The 23,636-nt window shown below is 31.3% G+C and overlaps 1 protein-coding gene across 1 annotated transcript; it reads left to right on the plus strand.

Moving 5' to 3' along the window:
- The first annotated feature begins 972 nt into the window (after positions 1 to 972).
- Itpr (Inositol 1,4,5,-trisphosphate receptor) lies at positions 973 to 23,636 on the plus strand. The gene is given in 58 exon segments (XM_077431913.1): positions 973 to 1,040; positions 7,484 to 7,639; positions 7,722 to 7,792; positions 8,121 to 8,227; positions 8,391 to 8,510; positions 8,696 to 8,813; positions 8,897 to 9,009; positions 9,160 to 9,276; positions 9,350 to 9,463; positions 9,541 to 9,682; positions 9,726 to 9,867; positions 9,937 to 10,021; positions 10,096 to 10,256; positions 10,339 to 10,504; positions 10,577 to 10,723; positions 10,798 to 10,942; positions 11,029 to 11,185; positions 11,297 to 11,444; positions 11,541 to 11,710; positions 11,793 to 11,948; positions 13,267 to 13,464; positions 13,550 to 13,656; positions 13,826 to 13,895; positions 14,019 to 14,136; positions 14,249 to 14,529; positions 14,607 to 14,766; positions 14,843 to 14,990; positions 15,068 to 15,297; positions 15,385 to 15,513; positions 15,579 to 15,716; positions 15,799 to 16,002; positions 16,078 to 16,193; positions 16,280 to 16,415; positions 16,502 to 16,652; positions 17,327 to 17,427; positions 17,517 to 17,637; positions 17,725 to 17,867; positions 18,001 to 18,212; positions 18,289 to 18,400; positions 18,479 to 18,584; positions 18,666 to 18,806; positions 18,873 to 18,964; positions 19,040 to 19,172; positions 19,244 to 19,572; positions 19,642 to 19,822; positions 19,908 to 20,137; positions 20,247 to 20,333; positions 20,437 to 20,580; positions 20,652 to 20,844; positions 20,920 to 21,042; positions 21,124 to 21,300; positions 21,375 to 21,535; positions 21,619 to 21,808; positions 22,044 to 22,255; positions 22,334 to 22,499; positions 22,584 to 22,744; positions 22,820 to 22,981; positions 23,057 to 23,636. Coding segments are annotated over 57 exon segments (8,418 nt in total). The 5' UTR covers positions 973 to 1,040; positions 7,484 to 7,538; the 3' UTR covers positions 23,132 to 23,636.

The raw sequence follows: 23,636 nt of genomic DNA on the forward strand, positions 1-23,636 counted from the left end.
TGCATGCTTCTAATGTGATTATTTATAATTCAGTTTTTTCATTGGTCCACATATTATCTACTAACGAAAATTGTCGATAAATTGGAGCATTATATTTAGGGACACATAAAATAACTAGATTTTGAATTAAAGACTATAAAATCTTAAAAACCGTAAAAATCACAATTTTTTTTAAGCACTCATATCTCACAAACGAAACAAAACTAGCAAAATTCATTGTCATACTCGAATTTAGTGGGTCAAATTTACTAAAGATTGATTAGTGTTTGCTCCGGTAATTTTTTTTGTTACTCAATGTAATCATTGTATACATATGTAGCTTTGATAAAATTTATGAATTGCATCTTTAAATATTAAGGAATTAATATTTTAAGCTATAGTCGATATTACAAAATAAAGGACAAAAAAGCAATTTTCGAAAATTAATAAATCTAAGGATAGAGCAGTGGAATAAAGAACGTATGGTCAGCGTAATTATAAATTATGTTTTCAGTCAAATAATTAATCACTGTGGACGTATAAAACTTGCATTTTAATTCTAATATTTATACACAAAGACACATTATATAAATTTTAATAGTGCAGGGCTGTGTTCGACATTTAAAGAAACATACATATACTGAGAAGAGCGATGATCAAAAATAAACATTTCGAATCGAGCCTTCACAGAAATTATAGATGTGGTAGGTGAATGGCATCAGTATTTGGCAGTAGTAATCATTTGGATTATAAACTCATATGCTATTGGTTAATATATGTATAATGAACAAAACTTTGCGTGCACGAAAAATTTCCTCTGCTATTTTTCAACTATGAAATTCATGTGTACAATACTATCATAACAATTACCAGAGTTTCTTTCCAATTTATAGTATACATTAGAATCAGATATTAATTTTATTTCAAAATATATTTTTATTATTGTACAATTTATAGTTGGCAGTATTGCGTGTCATGGCCGTTGATATTGGTGTTATGGCAAGCGGTCACCGCCAGTCGCAGTGGCCGTCAGCTGCAGCTGTCACTTCCTCCGCCGGAAAGTGAGAATGTTTTTTCAATATTTACCTTTTATGGCGATCTTATTTCAACATTAATATTTCCATATTAAATAGGAAAAAAATATGAAATATTTATCACTACCATTACATTTTTTATTTTAATTAATACGAAAAAAAAATATATATGTAGGTTAAATAATTATAATTGAATTTGAGTCAATCATATATATTTAGTTAACCCTTCATCGATATTTGTTTCAAATATTGATAGCGTAATAATAGAATAATTTTTATTTTTTCGTTGAAATTGTTTACATATGTGTAAATAAAAATAACGTGGGTGAGTTATTAAAAAAAAAAATACAAATAAAATGAAGTGATTCTTTCCAGTATAATAATTGAATAAGTTTATGGGTCTAAAATAGATTAATTTTAAATCGATTTATGAAAATCTTGAAAAAGATGCTTTTTCATTTCATTGTAACATAAATAACAATATAAGATAACCCGTGCGAATATTGCCGTTCGAGTTATTTATCATAATATGTTTTAAAAAACCCAGAGATAAATGTAGCATTTGTACGGCGCATTTATTCACAGCTTATTATTCAATCGCACCATATCTTAACTCAGCCATTTTTATCCCTATTAGAATCCCATTAGAAAACAATTCTAAAAATAGAATTTTGTCTCCTCACATAATCATGATAGATTAGTGTAAATTAAAGCACCATTAACCTACGTTCTACCATGCGTCCGTTATTTTTGACCGCCAATCTTCCAAAGGTTGAATTGATTAACTTTTTTGACATATCTTCATGTGATATCATCCATATTGATCCAGTTTTTTTTTCAATGCATACATACATATATTGTGATTATTGTACTAGACGTGTTTTCTTGAATTTAATTGTAATTGTTTCAATAATTCCTTCTTGACATTTGTCATTCTTGAATTGATACGTGTAATAGAATTGTTAGTTTGCTACTCATTACTTCAATTGATCCGTAAGATGATCATTCCAGATACCAATTGAATTGCGGCCTGTAGAATGTTTTTATTGCTTCAAGTTAATACATTCCTCAATTACATATATGCACATATATTGAATTGAGACGTGAGTTCATTGTATTATTATTGAGAACTACGTACATACATACATACAAATGTCATGATTTTATATTAATAATTTTTAAAATATTTAATGTATAATATTTGTGCACAAATATTTCGACGTACATATATAGTGGATTTCAGTTTGTCTGACGATACAATTTCCGTTTTAAAATATCGTTGAAAATGAATGGCACATGTCAGATTGGACAGAGAAGTCTGCAGATCAAAGTTGTGATAATGAAGCGAAAGATCAAAAGCACACATGGGGTATGGCTAAAAAGTTTCCATTCCCAATACACTTAATACACTATGCTTTTTACAGCTGTGTTAAATTAAACAAATATATGAAATATGATAATGTAATGTAGGTCTGTAAAATAAATCCAACCCGCACAAGTAATAATTTGAATAAGAGTTCATTGTTGTTACTTACTATTACATCAAGTTAAAATGCTACTTGTTTGTTAGTTTTTTTTTTATTTTTGCAAAACCACAATCATATGTGGATAAGTTTTGTAATAATAAATTTGATTAAATATAAAATCAAGTACATAAAAGTTGTAATATGTGTAGCAATTTCAAAAATTCAGTCACTTTTTGATCACTCCACTAAAATACATACACACACATTTGAACTCAGTATATTCTATATATGTATGTACGTATTACCAATTTTAAATTGATTTGTGTATTTAATAAAATACCAATACAATATTTCATTGCCAATTTAAATGTTTCACTGAGGTGTTTATTGTTTTATATTTATTCTTCGTACGTATTTGTATAAAGTGCTGTTTGTGATCGTTCTAAGGCTTAAATATACAGATGGGATGTTGGATGTGACAGTTTTATGCGCAAAAACGGTCTGTATGTATATATCATAAATAATTTATTCAAACAAACGTCACATCTAAAACTTTCAACTATTTAAATGCTAAACGCAACCTCTGACTGTACAGTTTTGAATAAATCTACCACATGAAATATTCACACTTGGGAATCGTTCTTTCGGGTATTTAACGGCTGTCAATCGTTACAGGCAAGGCTGAATGAATAGCCTTAACTCTTCTATGCGTGCCCTATTTTGATAATTCAATACTAAGCATTAGTCATTAGCAGAAAGTTTACTAAATTCGAATTCAATAATGTGTACGATATTACGAATTACATATTAAATATTTTTAAATGTACATACATATATGTTATGTAGCTTTCATAATGTTCATATAATTCAATAATTTAATTTTACTCATTAAACGAACACCATGTACGGAGCTAAAGCAATAATCCTCATGATTGGTATTACGCTATTGTATTTAAGAAATAAAAATTCTAAAGATAATTTTGAATTGCAAATTTAACTGCTTATATGACTATATTATTTAAATTAATAATTACTAAATTGTCGTAAAAAAAGTAATTCTCAAAATGAAATATCATCGCATGGATGTTGGCATATTAAGTTATTAAAAAAAAAATTAAAAGAAATATGTCGGTCCGCACGTTGATCCGCACGTGGTCAAATTTTTTTCAAATATCTTTTAAATATATTTATATTTAATTGTTTATGACAAAAAATTGGTAAAAACTACCTACCTACCTTCGTATAAACAATATAAAACACCAATAGAAAAATTATTATAATTAATTAATTAAATAAATTTTCAATAGATGGCGGTAAATGCTCAGAGACTTATCGTCGTCTATTATCGCCTAGCGGAAACATTGGTAGCAAACAGTATATATAGAAGTTTTTTCCTTTTGTTATTATATTCGTACGTTTTGTTGGCATTGTTTTAGCGGTGATGTACATATGTATGTCGAATCGAAACGACTATTATAGTACAGCGAGCGTTATCGCAGACAGACACACAGAATAGTGATATTATATATGGTATGTATGCCATGTACATGTACATGACTTGAACAGAGCAGCAGTTTATCATACATTGAAAATATACGCACATTTGGGGCCCCCGAAATGGGCCTTTGCTACCAAAATTTACAACTTACAAATTGTTATCATTGTCCACAATATGTTCGTAAGCTAAGAATGAATGAAATTAATAACTATTTCACATAGTATTTTAAAATAGTACCTATTTTATTCCAAAAACTGTTAGTGTTTCAGGGACAGTAAATAAATAAAAAATATGTGGTTTTGTAAAATCCTAATGAAAAACCATTTACTGAAAAGCATGGTAAAAAATGATGATAGCATTTTTATTGAAGTGGGGGCTTCAAATTTCAAATGCGCTTGGGGCCCCCCATTTACTTGATCCGCCACTGCTTGAACACATTTCCTCTTGGTTGAGGTTCGTGGACGTTGTGAATCTTGGGTCTTATAGTGTTTTCAAATCTTCATTACAGTGACATCACAGTCGGCCCATTACAGTGCTTTTATTCGGAGAATCACGTAATTTTTTTATTTTCGACGGCACTTCAAGTAATGAGTCCAAAGTATTGTATTATTTTTCTCGAACAGACAGAAGAGAACCCATCTTTTAATGTTACATAGCCTTCGAAGTATTACAGACTAGAGCGACCTTTAAATAAAATACTGTTATAGTATTCAATGTTTTTCTTCTTCGTAGATGCCACATTTGAATTTAATTATTTACAAATCAACGTGTGTGTATGTTTATTTTGTAGGATAATCTTAGTTTTCTGGAAAACGTTTCTTGAGTTTTCAGAAACAAATTTTAATTCTGATAACTATTGCCTAGGTCATATGTTACATATAATATTATGTCGAATTTTTATGCAAAAACTAATCATATATATAATATCGTTATTCTGTGTCTGTCTGAGATAACGCTCGCCGTACTGTAATAACCGTTTCGATTCGACATACATATGTACGTGTATGTCGAATCGAAATCGTCTATTGGTGTTTTATATTGTTTACATGTATTAAACAATCTTCTAATATATAATTTGGAAAGAGACTTTGTATGTATGTAAGTATCCTTCGTCGTCGTCGTTCGTAGATCGGTGACGTCATCGAATACGTGATTCGATTTTTTTTTTCGATCCATAGGCGCCGATTTGTTTTTTTCGATTCAATGGATTCACCCCCGCGAGGGCGCAGCCCCGTGGGGCCCCGAAGGGGGCGCAGAGGGGCGCAGCCTCATGGGGCCTCAAAGGGGGCGCAGCTTTATGGGGCGCAGCCTTACTGAGCTCAGCCGCATGGGGCCCCGAAGGGGGCGCAGGGGGGCGCAGCCCCATGGGGCCCCAAAGGGGGCGCAACCCCATGGGGCCCCGAAGGGGGCGCAGGGGGGCGCAGCCTCATGGGGCACAGTCCCATGGGGCCCCAAATGGGGCGCAGCTTTATGGGGCGCAGCTTTATGGGGCGCAGCCTTATCGGGCGCAGCCTTATGGGGCGCAGTATTATGGGGCGCAGCCTTATGGGGCGCTGCCTTATGGGGCGCAGCCTTATGGGGCGCAGCCTTATGGGGCGCCGCCTTATGGGGCGCCGCCTTATGGAGCTCAGCCGCATGGAGCCCCGAAGGGGGCGCAGCCTCATGGGGCCCCAAAAGGGGCGCAGCTTTATGGGGCGCAGCCTTATCGGGCGCAGCCTTATGGGGCGCAGTCTTATGGGGCGCGGCCTTATGGGGCGCTGCCTTATGGGGCGCAGCCTTATGGGGCGCCGCCTTATGGAGCTCAGCCGCATGGGGCCCCGAAGGGGGCGCAGGGGGGCGCAGCCTTATGAGGCGAAGCCCTAAACGGCAAATGATCATGAAGGCGAAGCCCTAGACGGCATTTAATCATGGGGGCGTGGAGGGGCGAAGCCCTAAAAGGCATTTACTAAGGGGGCGAAGCCCTAGACGGCAATTAATCATGGGGACGCGGAGGGGCGAAGCCCTAAAAGGCATTAACTAAGGGGGGTGAAGCCCTAGACGGCATTCAATCATGGGGGTGCGGAGGGGGAAGCCCTAATAGGCATTAACTAAGGGGGGCGAAGCCTTAGACGGCATTCAATCATGGGGGCGTGGAGGGGTGAAGCCCTAATAGGCATAAACTAAGGGGGGCGAAGCCCTAAACGGCAATTAATCTTGGGGGCGCGGAGGGGCGAAGCCCTAAAAGGCAACTGATCATGGGGGCGAAGCCCTAAACGGCAATTGCTCATGGGGGCGTGGAGGGGCGAAGCCCTAGAAGGCAAAGGCTCAGGGGGGCGCCGAGGGCGAAGCCCTTAAATTTTTTTTTTGATTTTTTTTTAAATTTAAAATTTTTTTTTTTAATTTTTTTTTTTTTAATTAAATGTTTACTATTAGCTTAGTCATGTTTAAGCGGTTTATATTATAAATACTGAGCGAAGCCGGGTAATACAGCTAGTTAAATATAAATATTAAATTACATATTTTTATTTGAATAAAAGGTATTTGAAAAAAATTCGAACGCTTGGGAATCGAACACATGACCGACGACACATTTCTTTTAATTTTTTATTTAATAACTTAATATGTCAACACCCATGCGATGATATGTCATCGGGTACAACACTAGTTATTAAATTATTATTTATTTATAGTTAGTTTTGGACCATTGTGGCATTACAGGAAGAACCTAATGCGCCACAATGGCTTACATTTGATAAAGAAAAAAAAATAAATACATAAAATAAAAAGCAAAAATGCATAGGCAGAAAAAACATGATAAAATGAAAAAAAAAACAAAAGAAAAATAATAAATAAACGAAGGTGTAAAAATCAAATAAACAAAATCCTCAAATCCTATACATATATTATATAATAATTGTCTAATGCGTGCGTGTGTACTAAGTACTCGCTGTTAACACCATGCTCCGTCTCTTCTCCCCTTGGAATCGTATATTGTAGTAAGAGACGCGGCATATCACTTCATTTACATGAGTGGCCGACAAAAACAAAATAATTTTTTTTCAAAAAAATTTATGAAATTGTAAATTATTAATTCCGTTGATCCGAATTGCGATATTTTACCGAGTGCACAATTATGTGCCCACAGGCCACTAGTAATTAATAAACCCGAAAAAAAAACAACGCACTAATTTAAAACATAAATAAAATTTTCTTAAGTATATATAGTGGAAAAAAACAAAACAAAGTGGGCCCATAGCTACGATACTACACTGTGGTCCGGATTTTCTCTTGGCAGCTCTGTTTATAGTATTATGTAGTGTATATTATGTGCTAGTTTTGGCTTAATATTTCAAATTTTTTGTTCAATGGTCTTATTTTATTTTTAGGCTATTAAATAATAATTCTAATATAGCCCACACATCCTCTCTTAATTAGTACATACATGAAAGATAACACCTTATCGCTTAATTAAGCCACAGCCCTGTTAATTGAAAGTTGCTATAATTCGTGTTTACATTTTTTTTCAGAGTTGATGTACACCGAAATATATAAAATAGAACGTAATAACTTTGACAGTTGAGCATGGGCGATAATCTAATATGCTCAGCTGTCTTTCTTCACGTAGGCGATATTGTATCGCTCTACGCCGAAGGAACCGTGTGCGGCTTTCTCAGTACTTTAGGGTATTTATAATTTCATTGTTATTTCTTTTTATGAAGATATATGTACAATATAGCATTGATTTCTATTTTTAATTTATCTTAGATTGGTAGATGACAGGACTGTCGTCTGCCCTGAAGCTGGAAATCTTAGTGATCCTCCGAAGAAATTCAGGGGTTTGTATAAATTTTGTATAATCATTCATGAATTTTCGTTTGAAACATATTTTTTAAATCTTTCAAAATACACATAAATTTTTTTTCAATAATGTTTGTGTTAATTTATAAATTTGACTTGGTTAATCGATCCGAGCATCATATTTTGATATTCTTTGTTAGTATATTTAGGACCGGTTTATTTATAATAATGAAGTTTGTATTATTAATGTATGTTAACAGATATGTTTTTACGAGTTGATGATTAATATAAAAGCATGCTGCACGCATTAATCAAGGAAATAACAATAAAGTAGACAGATTTGAGTGTGTGTGTGTTATTTTTCAGATTGCTTATTTAAAATATGCCCTATGAACAGATATTCTGCTCAAAAACAGTTTTGGAACACTGCCAAGCAGGCAAATACAGATACTAGCTTATTAAAACGGCTCCATGTGAGTATTTTTTCGAAATTTACGTTGTGGTGTTTTTTTTTAAATGCTGCTAAATATGTTTAGTTTATATTCTTTTCAAATGGAATAAAATTGTGATTTATTATGTTGCTGTTGTAAAATACTTATGCTCGTAGTCTTACATATGTCTGCTCATTCATTTTAGCATGCAGCTGAAATTGAAAAGAAACAAAATGACATCGAAAACAAAAAATTGCTCGGAAGCATTGTGCAATACGGTGGTGTTGTACAATTGCTGCACGTTAAATCCAATAAATATCTTACGGTTTGTATATTTTTTTTATTTTTTATTTATAAACATCTTAACCACAATGTTTGTTTAGTATGTATGTATTAATATCCAAAGTCAACAATGCTTGTCATGATATTCAATATTGGACGTAATTTCTATACGATTTTATTTAAAATGGTATTTACATATGTATGTATGTAACTTGTTTTCCATTTTAGGTAAATAAACGACTTCCCGCATTATTGGAAAAGAATGCTATGAGAGTGTCGTTAGATGCCAACGGAAATGAGGGCTCTTGGTTCTATATTATGCCCTTTTACAAACTTCGCTCATCGGGTATAATTTACTTTTGTCATTTGTTTAATTTATTTTTGCATTTTGTTTTTAGCAACTAGAGTGTATATTTGTTTTTTGCGCAGGAGATAATGTTGTGGTTGGTGATAAGGTGATTTTAAATCCGGTCAATGCTGGTCAACAAGTCCTTCACGTTGCCGCTAATCATGAACTGCCCGATAACTTGGGATGTATGGAGGTGCTTATGAATTTATTTCAGATGAGATATATTAAATTTCAAATAAGAAAAATTACATTATTTTAAATAAAATATAGACAATAAAATTTAATTTTAACAATAAAATAAAATTGTACATTGATTTATTTCATTTGTGACTTTTAAATTCAGGTAAACGTGGTGAATTCTTCAACATCTTGGAAAGTCACGTTGTTTATGGAGCATAGAGAAAATCAAGAAGAGATTTTGAAAGGCGGTGATGTTGTTAGATTGTTTCATGCCGAACAGGTTCATATTATCTACTTATAAAGTCACGATATTTTTGAAAGTTTGTTTTGATTTTAAATTTTAAATATTCCAGGAAAAATTTTTGACTATGGATGAATATAAAAAACAACAACACGTATTTCTTAGAACTACTGGACGATCTAGTGCCACTGCTGCAACATCCAGTAAAGCTTTATGGGAGATTGAGGTATTTTAACTTATTTTATTATTAAAAATCATTGTTAGTATGTACTATATATGCTTATTTGTATAATTTATGTGTAGGTTGTCCAACATGACCCATGTAGGGGTGGAGCGGGAGATTGGAATTCTTTGTTCAGATTTAAACATCTTGCTACTGGACACTATTTAGCAGCTGAAGCCGCTTCACCAATGTGAATTTATAAAATAACTTTATTATCAATAAGCTTAATAATATAATTAATATATCTTATGTTTGTTTTATAGAGATAATCCAATTTCTGATCCGAATGCTACTGCTTTTCATTTGGTGTCTGTTGCGTATTCATCTGATATTGCAACTTTGTTTGAACTTGATCCAACCACTATGACTACAGCAGATTCTCTTGTACCACAAAGCAGCTACGTTAGGTATTTTTCTCATTTTTTGTTGTTGTGTAGTTTAAACATAAAGGCTTTGACACAAATATTTTCTTATAGATTACATCATATTTGTACTCACACATGGGTTCATTCGACATCAGTTCCAATTGACAAGGATGAAGAGAAACCTGTCATGTCTAAGGTATGTATACATACATTTATTAAATTTATTGAAATAATATAAACAAGTTTATAATTAATAATTTTGTGTCGTAGGTTGGTTGTTCAAAAAAGAAAGAAGATAAAGAAGCTTTTGCGATAATATCAGTGTCACCTTCTGAAGTTCGTGACCTGGATTTTGCCAACGATGCGTGTAAAGTATTATCATCAATGTCATCCAAATTGCATACAGGTGTAATAAATCACAATGAAAGAAAGTTAGTTTGTTCATCACTGTATAAATATAATTTGAAATTAATTCCCCTTCAATTGTCTTTACGTGGTTTTACATTTTTTCAGGGCACTTACATATTTGTTGCAAGATATTGTATATTTCATAGCTTGCTTCGAGAACGAACCTAATAAATCGGAAGCTCTTGAATTAGTCGTCACAAATCCGAATAGAGATAGACAAAAGCTAATGAGAGAGCAATATATTTTAAAGCAGCTTTTTAAGATTCTTCAGGTATCTATCTTTTATTATGTTATAATGTAATTTTCATTAAATTTGCTAAAGGCTACATTTTTTTTAAATCAGGGACCTTTTCAAGAGGCTTCCGAGGGAGAGCCACCGTTTTTGAAAATAGAAGAGCTAAGTGATCCACGATATGCACCGTATAAACACATTTTTAGATTGTGCTATCGTGTGCTTAGAATCAGCCAACAGGATTACAGAAAAAATCAAGTATTTTATCGAATTGTTTTTATAAAATAATTTTGAATAATGAAGACAATAATATATATTTTTTATTATTTCAGGAATATATTGCGAAACACTTTGGTTTCATGCAAAAGCAAATCGGTTATGATATATTAGCAGAAGATACAATTACTGCCTTACTACATAACAATAGAAAACTTTTAGAAAAGCACATTACTGCTTCTGAAATAGAAACTTTTGTTGGTAATGATGTTTTCGATGTTTGTTTTCAAAATGATTTTACATAGTTTGTTATGGTTTAATACTAGTGTTTTAAAATTTCTTAACAGGTTTGGTCAGAAAAAACATGGCGAATTGGGAATCACGATTTTTAGATTATTTGAGTGATCTTTGCATATCTAATAAGAAAGCTATCGCTGTAACCCAGGAATTAATTTGTAAAAGTGTTTTGTGTGCCAAAAATTCAGACATTTTAATTGAAACGAGGTAATATTGTATTTAGTAATGATAATTATTTAGTAATTTTATATAATGTATGTATTAGGTAATATTTACAATACTTTAGCGTGTGTTTTATGATTATTTATTTTAATTTAGACTAATGAAGATTCATTACATCGATAATATAAAAGAAGTGAAAGAAGACAGTAAAGATTCATCACCAGTTGACGAATTTTTACCATTGAAAACATCTCCAGTGTCAAGTGTAGAAGATGACGTTCTTTTAGTTTGGGACAATAAAAAGGTTTTAAATGATGTTTATTTTTTAATTTTTGTAATATTAAAATTACTATAAGAGGAAAATGTGATATTATTGTAATAAATCTGTCAATTTTTTTAGAAATCAAGATCATTGCAAGAACTAGCAATGGGTCGACAGAATTCTGAAGCTGCAGCAATATTGGACTATTATCGACATCAACTAAATCTATTCTCCAATATGTGCTTAAACCGACAGTATCTGGCTTTAAACAGTCTATCTTTGCAACTGCACATTGATCTCATTCTTAAGTGAAATACAAATCAAGATAAATTTTACTGTAAAAATTAAATATAATTTTTACTATTGTATGTACATATTGTAATTTTTCAGATGTATGTCGAACTCTGCTTTGCCGTTTGAATTAAGAGCGTCATTTTGTCGTCTGATGTTGCATCTTCACGCGGACAGAGATCCTCAAGAGCCCGTTACACCCGTCAAGTATGCACGTTTGTGGAGCGAAATACCTTCAAAGATCAGCATTCATGAGTAAGTGTTTAATTATAATGTTTAAATTTGGGGCATGGTATAGTTATGTGACACATTAATTTGACTCATTACAATATATACTAAGTTAACATTATTGATGAATACTATTAGATTACAATTGAAAAAAATCTTGTGATAATGTCTATGTAAGTTCATACACTCGTTATTACATTAGCTATAGTTTTAATTTATGGAAGACGCATTTATATATTCTTTTATTAGACTTTATGCACTCGCTTTTTCATTATTATTCACTTATTCACACTCATTAATGATTTTTATTGATTTTACTGGCCGATGGATTATGGAATGTAAGTTTGCGTTAAGTATTTTTTAATTTAATAAAATTTTCTTGTATTTAGATTTTTTTGTTCATTTGTGAATCCATTCGATATTGTAATTTTATTGTTTCAGTATTCAATGTAAATATCTATGTATTATACGTATTCTCCCATGTATACATATATGTACATACGTATATAGTATGCATATCCTAAATTTCTGTATAGGCATATTTATCGAATTATATTTTATATCCCATTATTTTGTATATTTTTAATGTTCGCTTTTCAAAAAAACTGTTTTTGATATCTGTATTTTTTCTTCTTTAGATTTATTTATGTGCGTGTACATATTTTAATAATTTGTCATTTTTTCATTTTCTTCAACATATGTATGTACATACATACCTGTTTTAAATTTTTATTATTGCATCTTTGAATTTTATTTAAAAATATACTCAATTTACCTTGTATATCCGTACCATGTAAATATATCTTTGTTAAAATATATGAAATTTTCTTTTCAAATTTAGTAAATTAATATTTAATTTTAGATTAATGCGACACAACTACATACATACATATTACATATATGTATGTGTTTTCATATAGCCAAAATTGTAAATAAAATTTTATATTTGTGTTAATATTTAATAGAATTATTTTCATATATTTAGTATAAGATTTTATAATTATCCTAATTTTTATTAAAGCAACCAGAAATATTTCCCCCTTTTTGTTTTATATTATACTATAATATTTGAATGTTTTATTTATTGTGTCGAATTCAAATTGCTTAAATTGTTTAAATTGCTTGTACATCTTGTTGAGAATTGGAAAAACTGCAATTAAAATTCTCATTTTCAATGTGATTTAGTTTTAAGATAACCTGAATTTTAATTAAATTGAAGGAAAGCTTTGTTTTATATCTTTTCGCATTACAAATGAGAATTTATATTGTGTAACGTCAGTCATCTGCCTCACATTTGTGTGTCATTTTATTGAATACATACTTAGTTTGGGTTTTTTCAATATAGTTATGCCTCTAATAAATCGAGCCCAGACCCCAACAAAGAAGCCGTCAGAGTGAAATTCGCTTCAACAATTCAGTTCGTCGAAGATTACCTTTGTAATGTTGTATCTTGTATGTGGTCATTTGCTGACCACGATCAGAACAAGTTGACATTTGAAGTTGTTAAACTTGCAAGGGATCTTATTTATTTCGGTTTTTACAGGTAATTCATATATTTATATTAGTTTATTTAATTTATCATAATGTATTCTTAGAATTTAATCTTATATGTTTTATTATTGCTATAGCTTCAGTGACTTGTTGCGATTAACTAGAACGTTACTTAGTATTTTGGACTGTGTATCTGAAGCTGATTTGCTCAACGAAGGTGGAGGCTTAACTGGTGAAACAGATTGTATGTATTAAAACAGATTATTTATATTCAATTCTTACTAGTTTAACTATTATATAAATTCTTTAATTCAATTAAGCTGCTAATGAGGATGAAAAAAAAGGTTAATTTTATTACGATTATCCTGCCTAATTTTGTTTTCAGTTATTCATTTTGTTTTTTTATTTTTAAGCTGAAGGTGGAGTTTTGAGATCAATCGGAGATATGGGAGCTGTCATGACATCTTTAGCTTTGGGTCCAATGTCTAGAAGTATGGTTAGAGTAAGTCGTAATTTTTTGAAGTGTGTGGTTGTAATTATGCTTATATTTTGTATATGGTTATTGTTTTTATTTTAGTTGGGAAGTCAGACTTCAGTAACAGGCAGTGGAAATTCACCACCAAATTCTCCAAAAGGGCTACAAAGATCGTCGTCAGCCATGACTCTTGCGAGAGAACATCCTCTCGTTATGGACACTAAACTTAAAATCATTGAAATATTACAGGTGTATTGAATTTTTTTTATGGCAAACTGACAAAATGCTTGTTCTTAAGTTGTATATTATTCTTAAAAGACATTAAGTTTTAAGTAATACTCATTATAATATATATTTTCAGTTTATATTGGATGTTCGTCTTGATTATCGCATCAGTTGCCTTTTGTCTATATTCCGACGAGAATTTGATGATTCTGAAAAGAAGAGCATTTCAGTACCGGTTCCAGTATCACCATTGACAAGCGAAAAGAATTCTGATGGAACATCTATAAGTAGTGCAACGAGTACTCCAACAACTGTATCAAAATCAAGTGGAGATGGAAGGGAACCACTTTCTGGAGGAATTAGGAATGTAGATCTTGAGGCAGTTGGTGCTCAGGCAGAAGGCATATTCAGTTGCAAGTGAGTCCTATAATTTATATTTAAATGCCTATATTTTGGTATACAATTTCATTTTAAAATATTGCTTGTTTATAAAGGGATGGATTAGATTTGGATGGAGCAAATGGTTTGGTTGTTTTGAGAGTACTGTTGCAACTCTGCGCTCAACATTCAGCGCCATCTCTAGTTAGTGGTGCTTTGACCCTTCTGTTTAGACATTTTAGTCAGCGGCAAGAGGTTTTGCAGGCTTTTAAACAAGTATTACTTTTTTTTTGTGATTTATAAAACCAAAGGTTTGCTAACATTATAAAATAATATTATTTTTTATGTTTAGGTTCAATTGCTAGTATCCGATAGTGATGTGGAGTCTTATAAACAAATCAAGTCCGATTTAGATATTTTGAGACAGAGTGTTGAAAAGTCGGAACTTTGGGTGTATAAGAGTAAAGGCCCTCTTGAAGAACACACTGTCAATTTAAATGGTAGTTTATGTTATTTTAAAATATTATGTGTAGGCAGAATATTATTTAGGCTAAAAAAATATTGAAAATTATTGTAGTAAGCTCTGCATCGAAAACAAAAGACTATGACGACGATTTGACAACCACATCTGATCCTATGACATTGAATCAGATGTCAAATAGCGAATCAACGAATCATCATCGACCTAGTGTTTGTCCCCCATTGGACAGAGAAGTGTCTTCAGATTGTTTACTCGAAGCTGAAGCTTTTGGACACGGTGGATTGCATCAAAATGAAAATTTGAATGAGTATAGGAAAATAAAGCAGGTGATATACTCGGCTATTTTTTATTGATTTACTTTATGCAAATATTTTTCTGTGTATTTTTATTTTATTCATGTATAATTTTTGCAGATTTTAATGCGTATGAATAAGTTTTGTGTACAAGGAAGAACATCAGCGGCTGAAGGCAAGCCGAGGCGGCATGAACAACGTCTTTTACGAAACATTGGTGTTCATAATATAGTTCTTGATCTCCTCCAGGTATATTTGTGTAGTTGGATAAAATATTTTAACTTTTTTGTTATTTAATGTAATCATAATTTTAGGTACCTTATGATGCAGAGGATATTTTGATGGATGAATTGATGCAATTAGCTCATGAATTTCTTCAAAACTTTTGTCTCGCCAATCCTCAAAATCAAGCCATTCTTCACAATCATTTAGACCTATTTTTAAATGCTGGTGTCAGTACCTAAATTACAATAATTGTATTGATAAACATCATATATGTTTTTCTGATTTTATAATATAATAAATTATTTATAGATTAGAGAAGCTCAAACTGTTTGTGCCATATTTCGTGATAACACCAAATTGTGTAATGATGAAGTTAATGAAAGAGTAATTCAACATTTTGTACATTGTATCGAGGCGCATGGTCGAAAATTGCAATATTTACAATTTTTGCAAACTGTCGTTAGAGCTGAAGGACAATTCATAAGAAAAAGTCAAGATATGGTTATGCAAGAGGTGAAATTAGTTCTAAATTAATTTTCTTTATTTTACATGTATTATTTCATTCTTAGCCTAAAAATAACGCTTTAGTTGGTGAACGCTGGTGAAGACGTCCTCATATTTTATAATGATAAAGTGTCTTTCAACCATTTTGTTGAAATGATGAGAAACGATGCAAATAGTATTGGCGATAGTACTCCTCTCAAGTTTGTTTTTATTTTATATACAAGAATTATCTTTTAATTTGAGTTTAATTTGACAATCATTTTTCATGTCTGGTTTTTATTTGTAGATACCATGTAGAATTGGTTAAGTTACTTACATGCTGTACCATGGGTAAAAATGTTTATACTGAAATTAAATGTCATAGCCTTTTACCATTGGATGATATTGTTGCTATGATATCGCATAAAGATTGTACTGCTGAGGTGAACTATTTTTTTCCATTTGTTAATCTGGAATATTTTGAATAAATAAATAAATAAATAATTTTTTATTTGATTAATTATCTTAGGTTAAAGAGGCATATGTTGGTTTCTTAAATCATTGCTACATCGATACAGAGGTCGAAATGAAAGAAATTTATTCTTCAAATCACATGTGGACATTATTCGAGAACTCTTTTATTGACGATATGTTGAAAGTAATCAACATTACAATACCTGGTGCAGAAAAAATTCCTAAAAGTATTTTTGTTTTCGTTTATTTTATTATTTTTCCTAGTGGTTTCTTTATTTCGTAATGTAACTCAATGAAAGCTTTTATCTAATTAAAAAAAATAATATGAGGCGAATAATAATAATTTTTATTCCTAATTGAGACGAATCCTGCAAACCACAGGATGAACATATTGGGTAAGAGTTGGGTTCAATTTATAAAACACTTCATTTTTAATTCTTGCGATTTTTTATTTCGCTTTCAGGCCCAAATTCGGATTTGGTATACACGCTTATAAGCAAAAATATATATAATTTGGCTTCATGTCATTCTAAATAATATATTGTACAAATCACTAAAGATAACACGCATACATACATTTATGTTTAGTAAATATATACATATGTATACAAACAATTTATTAAAATGTCCTCTATTACCATACAAACAGTGAAACTCTTTTATTATTATGCATTTTTTTATTATTTTCATTATAGTATACAAATGTATTTGCTTTTATTTTCATTTGAATGTATTTTTATTTCTTTTTCAAAGTATAATTTTCAATTTTAATGTTTACATAGTAACATACCTAATATATCAAGTACTAATACTGTAGTTATTTTAGCTCATCAAGAAGATATAGATGCAGTTCCTGGGACAGCACAGTCTCTATTAAAAGTTTCCGAAAAGGCTTTATTATCATACGTGACTCAAGCGCTTACTCACATCATATGCACTTTCTTCAGTTCTCCTTTCAGCGATCAATCAACTGCGGTGCAGGTAAATTCTTATCATAACTGAATGTTTTTTAAATAAAATATCCTCATTTAATTACATTTTATATTAATTACATTTTTACCATGTTTTAGACAAGGCAGTCGATTTTCGTACGACTCCTTCAAACGACATTCAGACTATATCAGTGGCCATGGCTCACCGCCGCACAGAGATTTAACGTTGAAAATTGTATTAGAACTCTGTGTGAAGTTGGTATGTTCTGCAAAAAAAATATCATTTAAACTAAAATGCTTTTATCATAATTTCATTAAAATAATAATCATTATGATGAATTTTTAGCAAAATCTCGAAGTATCGCAATTCCGCTCGATCTGGAGTCAAAAGTTCAAGCTGTATTTCATAAAGCTGCAATCCTATCTCGTCAAACCAGTAAATGGCTATTGGCTTCTAAAACTCCAAAGTTGGAGAAATCCCAATCACAGGTTTCGTTGTTATTATAAAAATTTGCAGTCTAATTTCTATTATTTTTTTTATATTATAGCGATTGGAAACATGTACATATGTATATGTTTTCAATCGCTATAATATTTTTTAATCTCATTTAAATAATTTTAGGTTCTTTGTACTGATCGTTCCATCATGGAGGGTCTTCAAGATATTGTAGCACTACTGGAGGAACAATTGAGACCTTTGGTGCAGGCTGAACTTGGAGTATTGGTGGACATTTTGTATAGACCGCATTTGCTCTTTCCCGTTGCCACCATACCAGCACTCATAATATCACAATCCAATGCTAATCGTGATCCTAGTGGAATATTTATATCAAGGTCTAAATTTTACATAATAACTTACTCATGTTTATATTTTTTGGGTTCATTATTTTATATATAAGTTTATTTTTAGACTTATAAGACATACAGAAAGACTCTTGGAAGAAAAGGAAGAGACTTTATGTGTTAAAATACTTAGAACACTTCGCGAGATGATGGCTGTGGATCCAGAATATGGTGAAAAGGTAATGATTTTTAATTTTATATTATCAAATATTTATATTTGTGCTCTATATACAAGCTACATTTTCATGTATTTTAAGGGAAATCAACTCAGAAATAATCTTCTATCGCAATATTTGGTTGGTAGAAAAATAGAACCTCGTCCTATCAATAATTTGTCTTTACAAAATGTTGTCAGTGTATCAGGTATACAAATTTAATAATAATGCATTTCAGATTTATTAACAACTTTCAAAAACTTTTATTTTAATCTAATAACTTTTATAGCAAAAGTTCTTATAAGAACAGGACAGACATTAGCTGAAGTACAAACACATTTAGATAAAGAGGGTGCTTCTGAATTGGTCGTAGAACTCGTCATCAAAAGTGTTAATTCACCTGCTATATTTTTAGAGGCTGTTCAGCTAGGTATAATTAATTAATTTATCAAGCAGTATAATACTTTATGATAATTTTCACATGGCAAATTTGTAGGTATTGCATTATTGGAAGGAGGAAATTCGATAATTCAACATAGCTGTTGTACCAAACTACAAACTGGAGATTTTTCGCAAGCATTTTTCAAAGTAAAATCAATATAATTTATTGAATGTATTCTAATTTTTTTTTTACATAAATTTAAAATTCTGTTGGTCTTTTAGGTGTTTTATGATAAAATGCGTGAAGCACAACAAGAGATTAAATCCACAGTGTGCGTTAATACATCAGAAGTTGTTGCTAAACAGAATCAAGACAAAGATATTGGGTTTGACAAACTGAGTAGAAATGCTGGAGGTAATATTACATTTAATAATTCTAAATTATTTTATAATTATTGAAAATTAATAGCCTATTTAATTTTGTAGGTGGTTCGAAAACAGTTATAATGACAGATGAATTACAGGAAGAATTGGCACAGGCAGCTCGTGCAACCGCTCAAGCGTATTCAAATGTTAGAAATATGGCACCCGGTAAGACTTACTTTAAGTTCAATTGAAAATAATTAAACCATGTAAGCAGGTAAATTAATACAGCTGTGATGTTGTGTATTTAAGGATCACATGGATTAGAAGATTTACTGGCTGAGAAAAGGGAAACTGTTCAGCAAGATTGTTTGCCTCCGAAAATTGCAGTTATGCAGCCAGTACTTAGATTTTTACAGCTTTTATGTGAAAATCACAACCCAGAACTTCAAGTAATTATTTTGTTTATTGTATTATATTGAACATTGTAAATGTAATAATTATTATTAACTCTTTTGTAGAACCTTTTACGTCACCAAAACAATAAAACCAACTATAATTTAGTTTCTGAAACGCTTATGTTTTTGGACTGTATTTGCGGTTCAACCACTGGTGGACTCGGACTTTTAGGATTATATATCAATGAGAGCAATGTAACGCTTATCAATCAAACATTAGAAACTCTAACTGAATATTGTCAAGGTACATTCTACAAAATTTGTTATACAGCTATTTATTTATGTTCATTAATATATCTTTATCACAAGTATTTTTTTTATTCAATCAGGTCCTTGTCATGACAATCAAAATTGCATAGCAATGCACGAAAGCAATGGCTTAGATATAATCACTGCACTCATTCTAAACGATATCAACCCACTGGGAAGAAGTCGTATGGACCTTGTCCTTGAATTGAAAAATAATGCATCTAAACTTCTGCTGGCCATAATGGAATCTCGCGGAGACTCTGAAAATAATTCTGAAAGAATACTTTATAATATGAATCCTAAGCAATTGGTAGGTTTTTTTTTTACTTTATTTGTGATTCAAACATTTCATTTGCTTTGAAAAATTCAAAGTAATTTTTCAGATGAAATTATTTTAATTTATTTAAAAAAAAAAATAGGTTGACGTTGCTTGTACTGCATTCCATCAAGAAGTTTCAAATGAAGATTGTGAAGATGATGGTGACGGTGGAGTTTCTCCAAAAGAAGTAAGTATTTTTGATAAACATTCTCTAAATAGTTACATTTTCATTACAGCAGACAAAAAACCATTATTACATATTAAAACTAATGGAATATATTATATTTCAGGTTGGTCACAATATCTATATTCTCTGCCACCAATTGGCTGGCCACAACAAAGATTTAGCGGCACTACTTAAGCCTAGTTCAGCTTCCGATCCTAAAAACAGACAGGCTCTTCAATACTATGCCTCTCATACAGCCCAAATTGAAGTTAGTACTAATCTTATCATTTTTCATGATAATTTTTAACTTAAATTAATTTCATATAAATGAAATTTTAGATAGTGCGTCAAGATCGGACTTTAGAACAGATAGTATTTCCAATACCGGAGATTTGTGAGTATTTGACTGGTGAAACAAAACATAAGATTCTCAATACGGCAGAACGGGATGATCAAGGATCGAAAGTGACAGATTTCTTCGAGCGTACGCCTCAGATGTTTGACGAGATGAAGTGGCAAAAGAAATTAAGAGGTTTTTACACAATTTATAATTCATCCACAACACGAAAATGAAATATTGCTTAGCAATCGTGTTTTATTATTACAGGTCAACCTGCTTTGTTTTGGGTTTCTTCGTACATGTCACTTTGGAGTAATATTTTGTTTAATTTTGCCGTTCTCATCAACATTATTGTAGCTTTCTTTTATCCGTTCGGAGGTGGAACTCCAGGTTTGTTCATTATATGTATGTATAATAATGTAAAATTGATCTACGATAAAAGTGCAATGTAAATTTGATTTTATTTTGTAGAAGTGGACACACGTTTGTCTCTTGCTGTTTGGGCAGTAACTTTTGGCGCAGCTGGACTAGTTGCAGCAGTTCCTAGAGCTTCAGGATTGAGGACTTTAGGTGCAAGTTGTATATTAAGGCTCATTTTATCGGCAGGTCCACAGCCTACCCTCGTTGTGTTGGGTATGCTTACAGTGAGTATATTTTTTATATTTATAAATCAAATTATTAAATATTTTCTAAATTTTTAATACTGAATTATTTGTAGGTAGCGGTTAAGGGTATTCATCTAGTCAGTATAATGGGGAATCAAGGAACCCTAACGAAATCAATTGATAAGATTCTTACTGATAGAGAATTGCTGTACCATTCAACTTACCTTATATTTTGTTTGTTTGGAATATGTGTTCATCCATTCTTTTTCAGCGTTTTGGTAATTTGACGTTTATATCTATTTATACACTATATTTTTTTTTAAATATATGATGTTTTTTGATACAGTGACCAATTTTTCAGTTGTTTGATGTTGTATACCGTGAAGAAACTTTGTTAAATGTGATCAGATCGGTCACTCGTAATGGACGTTCTATTGTTTTGACAGCAGTATTGGCGTTAATTCTTGTTTACATGTTTTCAATTGTCGGTTTCATGTTCTTCCGAGACGATTTTCTTGTTACAGTAGATGAAATTGATCAACCAGAAACTAGTGAATAATCTATTTTATCAAACTTAATATTTACATATTTAATAAGTACTAATGTATTATATATATGCATTTGTATTTTCCAGATAATCTACCCGATAAGATTGATCCAAATTGTAGTGATGATCCCGCCAATAAATATTTGAAAGGTTTGAAAATAACATTTTCAGTTCAAATTTACTTATACATGTGTATAATTTGAACTAATTTTTAGAATATTTATTTATTGATTTTTTAGATTCTCCATTAAAATATTGTACATCTGATTCTGAAGCTAGTGGTGATAAATGTACCTTTGATAAGCCAAACGCTGTTGGAGTTGTGAGTGTAGGAGGTGAATTGAGAGAACGTTCATGTGATTCTTTACTAATGTGCATACTGACTACGCTCAATCAGGGTCTTAGGAACGGTGGTGGAATTGGAGATATACTTCGAGCCCCTGCGAGCTCAGTAATAATATCATTTATTTGATGATGATATTATTACCTATAACAATGTATTGAAATTATTATCTTTTTTCTAAAACAGGAGCCGTTGTTTGTTGCTAGAGTAATATATGATCTTTTGTTCTTCTTCATTGTGATTATTATCGTTTTGAATCTCATTTTTGGTGTTATCATCGATACGTTTGCTGATCTCAGAAGTGAAAAGCAACAGAAAGAATTGATTCTGAAGAACACATGCTTTATATGCGGTTTGTAATAAAATACTAATTATGCATTTAAACATCAGTTTTTTGTGTTTGAGTTTGATTAATTAGTTTCAATTAATTTTTCAGGTTTAAATCGGTCCGCTTTTGACAATAAAACTGTATCATTTGAAGAACATATCTTGTCTGAACACAATATGTGGCATTTTCTTTATTTCATAGTGTTAGTTAGAGTCAAAGACCCCACTGAGTTTACTGGACCTGAAAGTTATGTGTACTCCATGGTTAAGGTATTATCGTTTATAAATACTTACTGATTATATTATAACTTTTATTGTTTTGACTTTATTTTTATTTCTATGTAGGCAAGTAATTTGGAATGGTTTCCTCGACTTCGTGCAACATCGTTGGCTGTTAGTGAAGGAGAGGCAGCTGATGTTGAGTTGCGGTCTCTGCAATCACAACTGGAGCACACTCAAGCAAAATTGGGAATTCTTACACACCTACTTACAGATTTGAAAGAACAGGTTAATTTTTGATCGGTTATAATATATGAAATTTTAATTTGATATTTGGTATTTTATTATTTTAAATGATTTTAGATGACTGAACAACGGAAACAAAAACAGAGAATTGCACTTGTTAATTCAACATCAACTTACATGCAAAATATGTAAATTGAAATTATTTTCTTTTTGTTTATTATGTAATTTGGTTTGTGTCTGAAATGTTTTCTCTATTTTTTCGTGTTAAATATTATCAATATACATATATGTGCATGCATATAATATATGTACATATATGCATATAATGTAGATATATTTCCAACTGTTCAAAAATGTTTTAATAAATTGTGAGTAATACATCGAATGATATACATGTGTATGTATTTATTACAAAAAAATTTCTAAATTTTTAAGTAATTGTTTTGAGTGAAGTTTAGTCATTTTCAAAAAAATCTTGATTATCATACTTGTATGTTGATTGCGTTTTCTTGTAGGGTAGAAATGATTTGTATCCTTAAACTACTAAAGATTAGATCTTGATTTTTTGTCTGCACAAGAAAAAGCATATTGTACGTATCAATTTAGTCAATTTAGTACTTATGCATAATATGATTATCCTTTTAAGACGATGCAACAATAAATCGTTTGTTTTCTTAAAACATTTTAATTGTTATAT

The sequence above is a fragment of the Arctopsyche grandis genome, chromosome 6 (assembly GCF_051622035.1).
Source record: "Arctopsyche grandis isolate Sample6627 chromosome 6, ASM5162203v2, whole genome shotgun sequence".
In the NCBI taxonomy this organism is placed as follows: domain Eukaryota; kingdom Metazoa; phylum Arthropoda; class Insecta; order Trichoptera; family Hydropsychidae; genus Arctopsyche; species Arctopsyche grandis.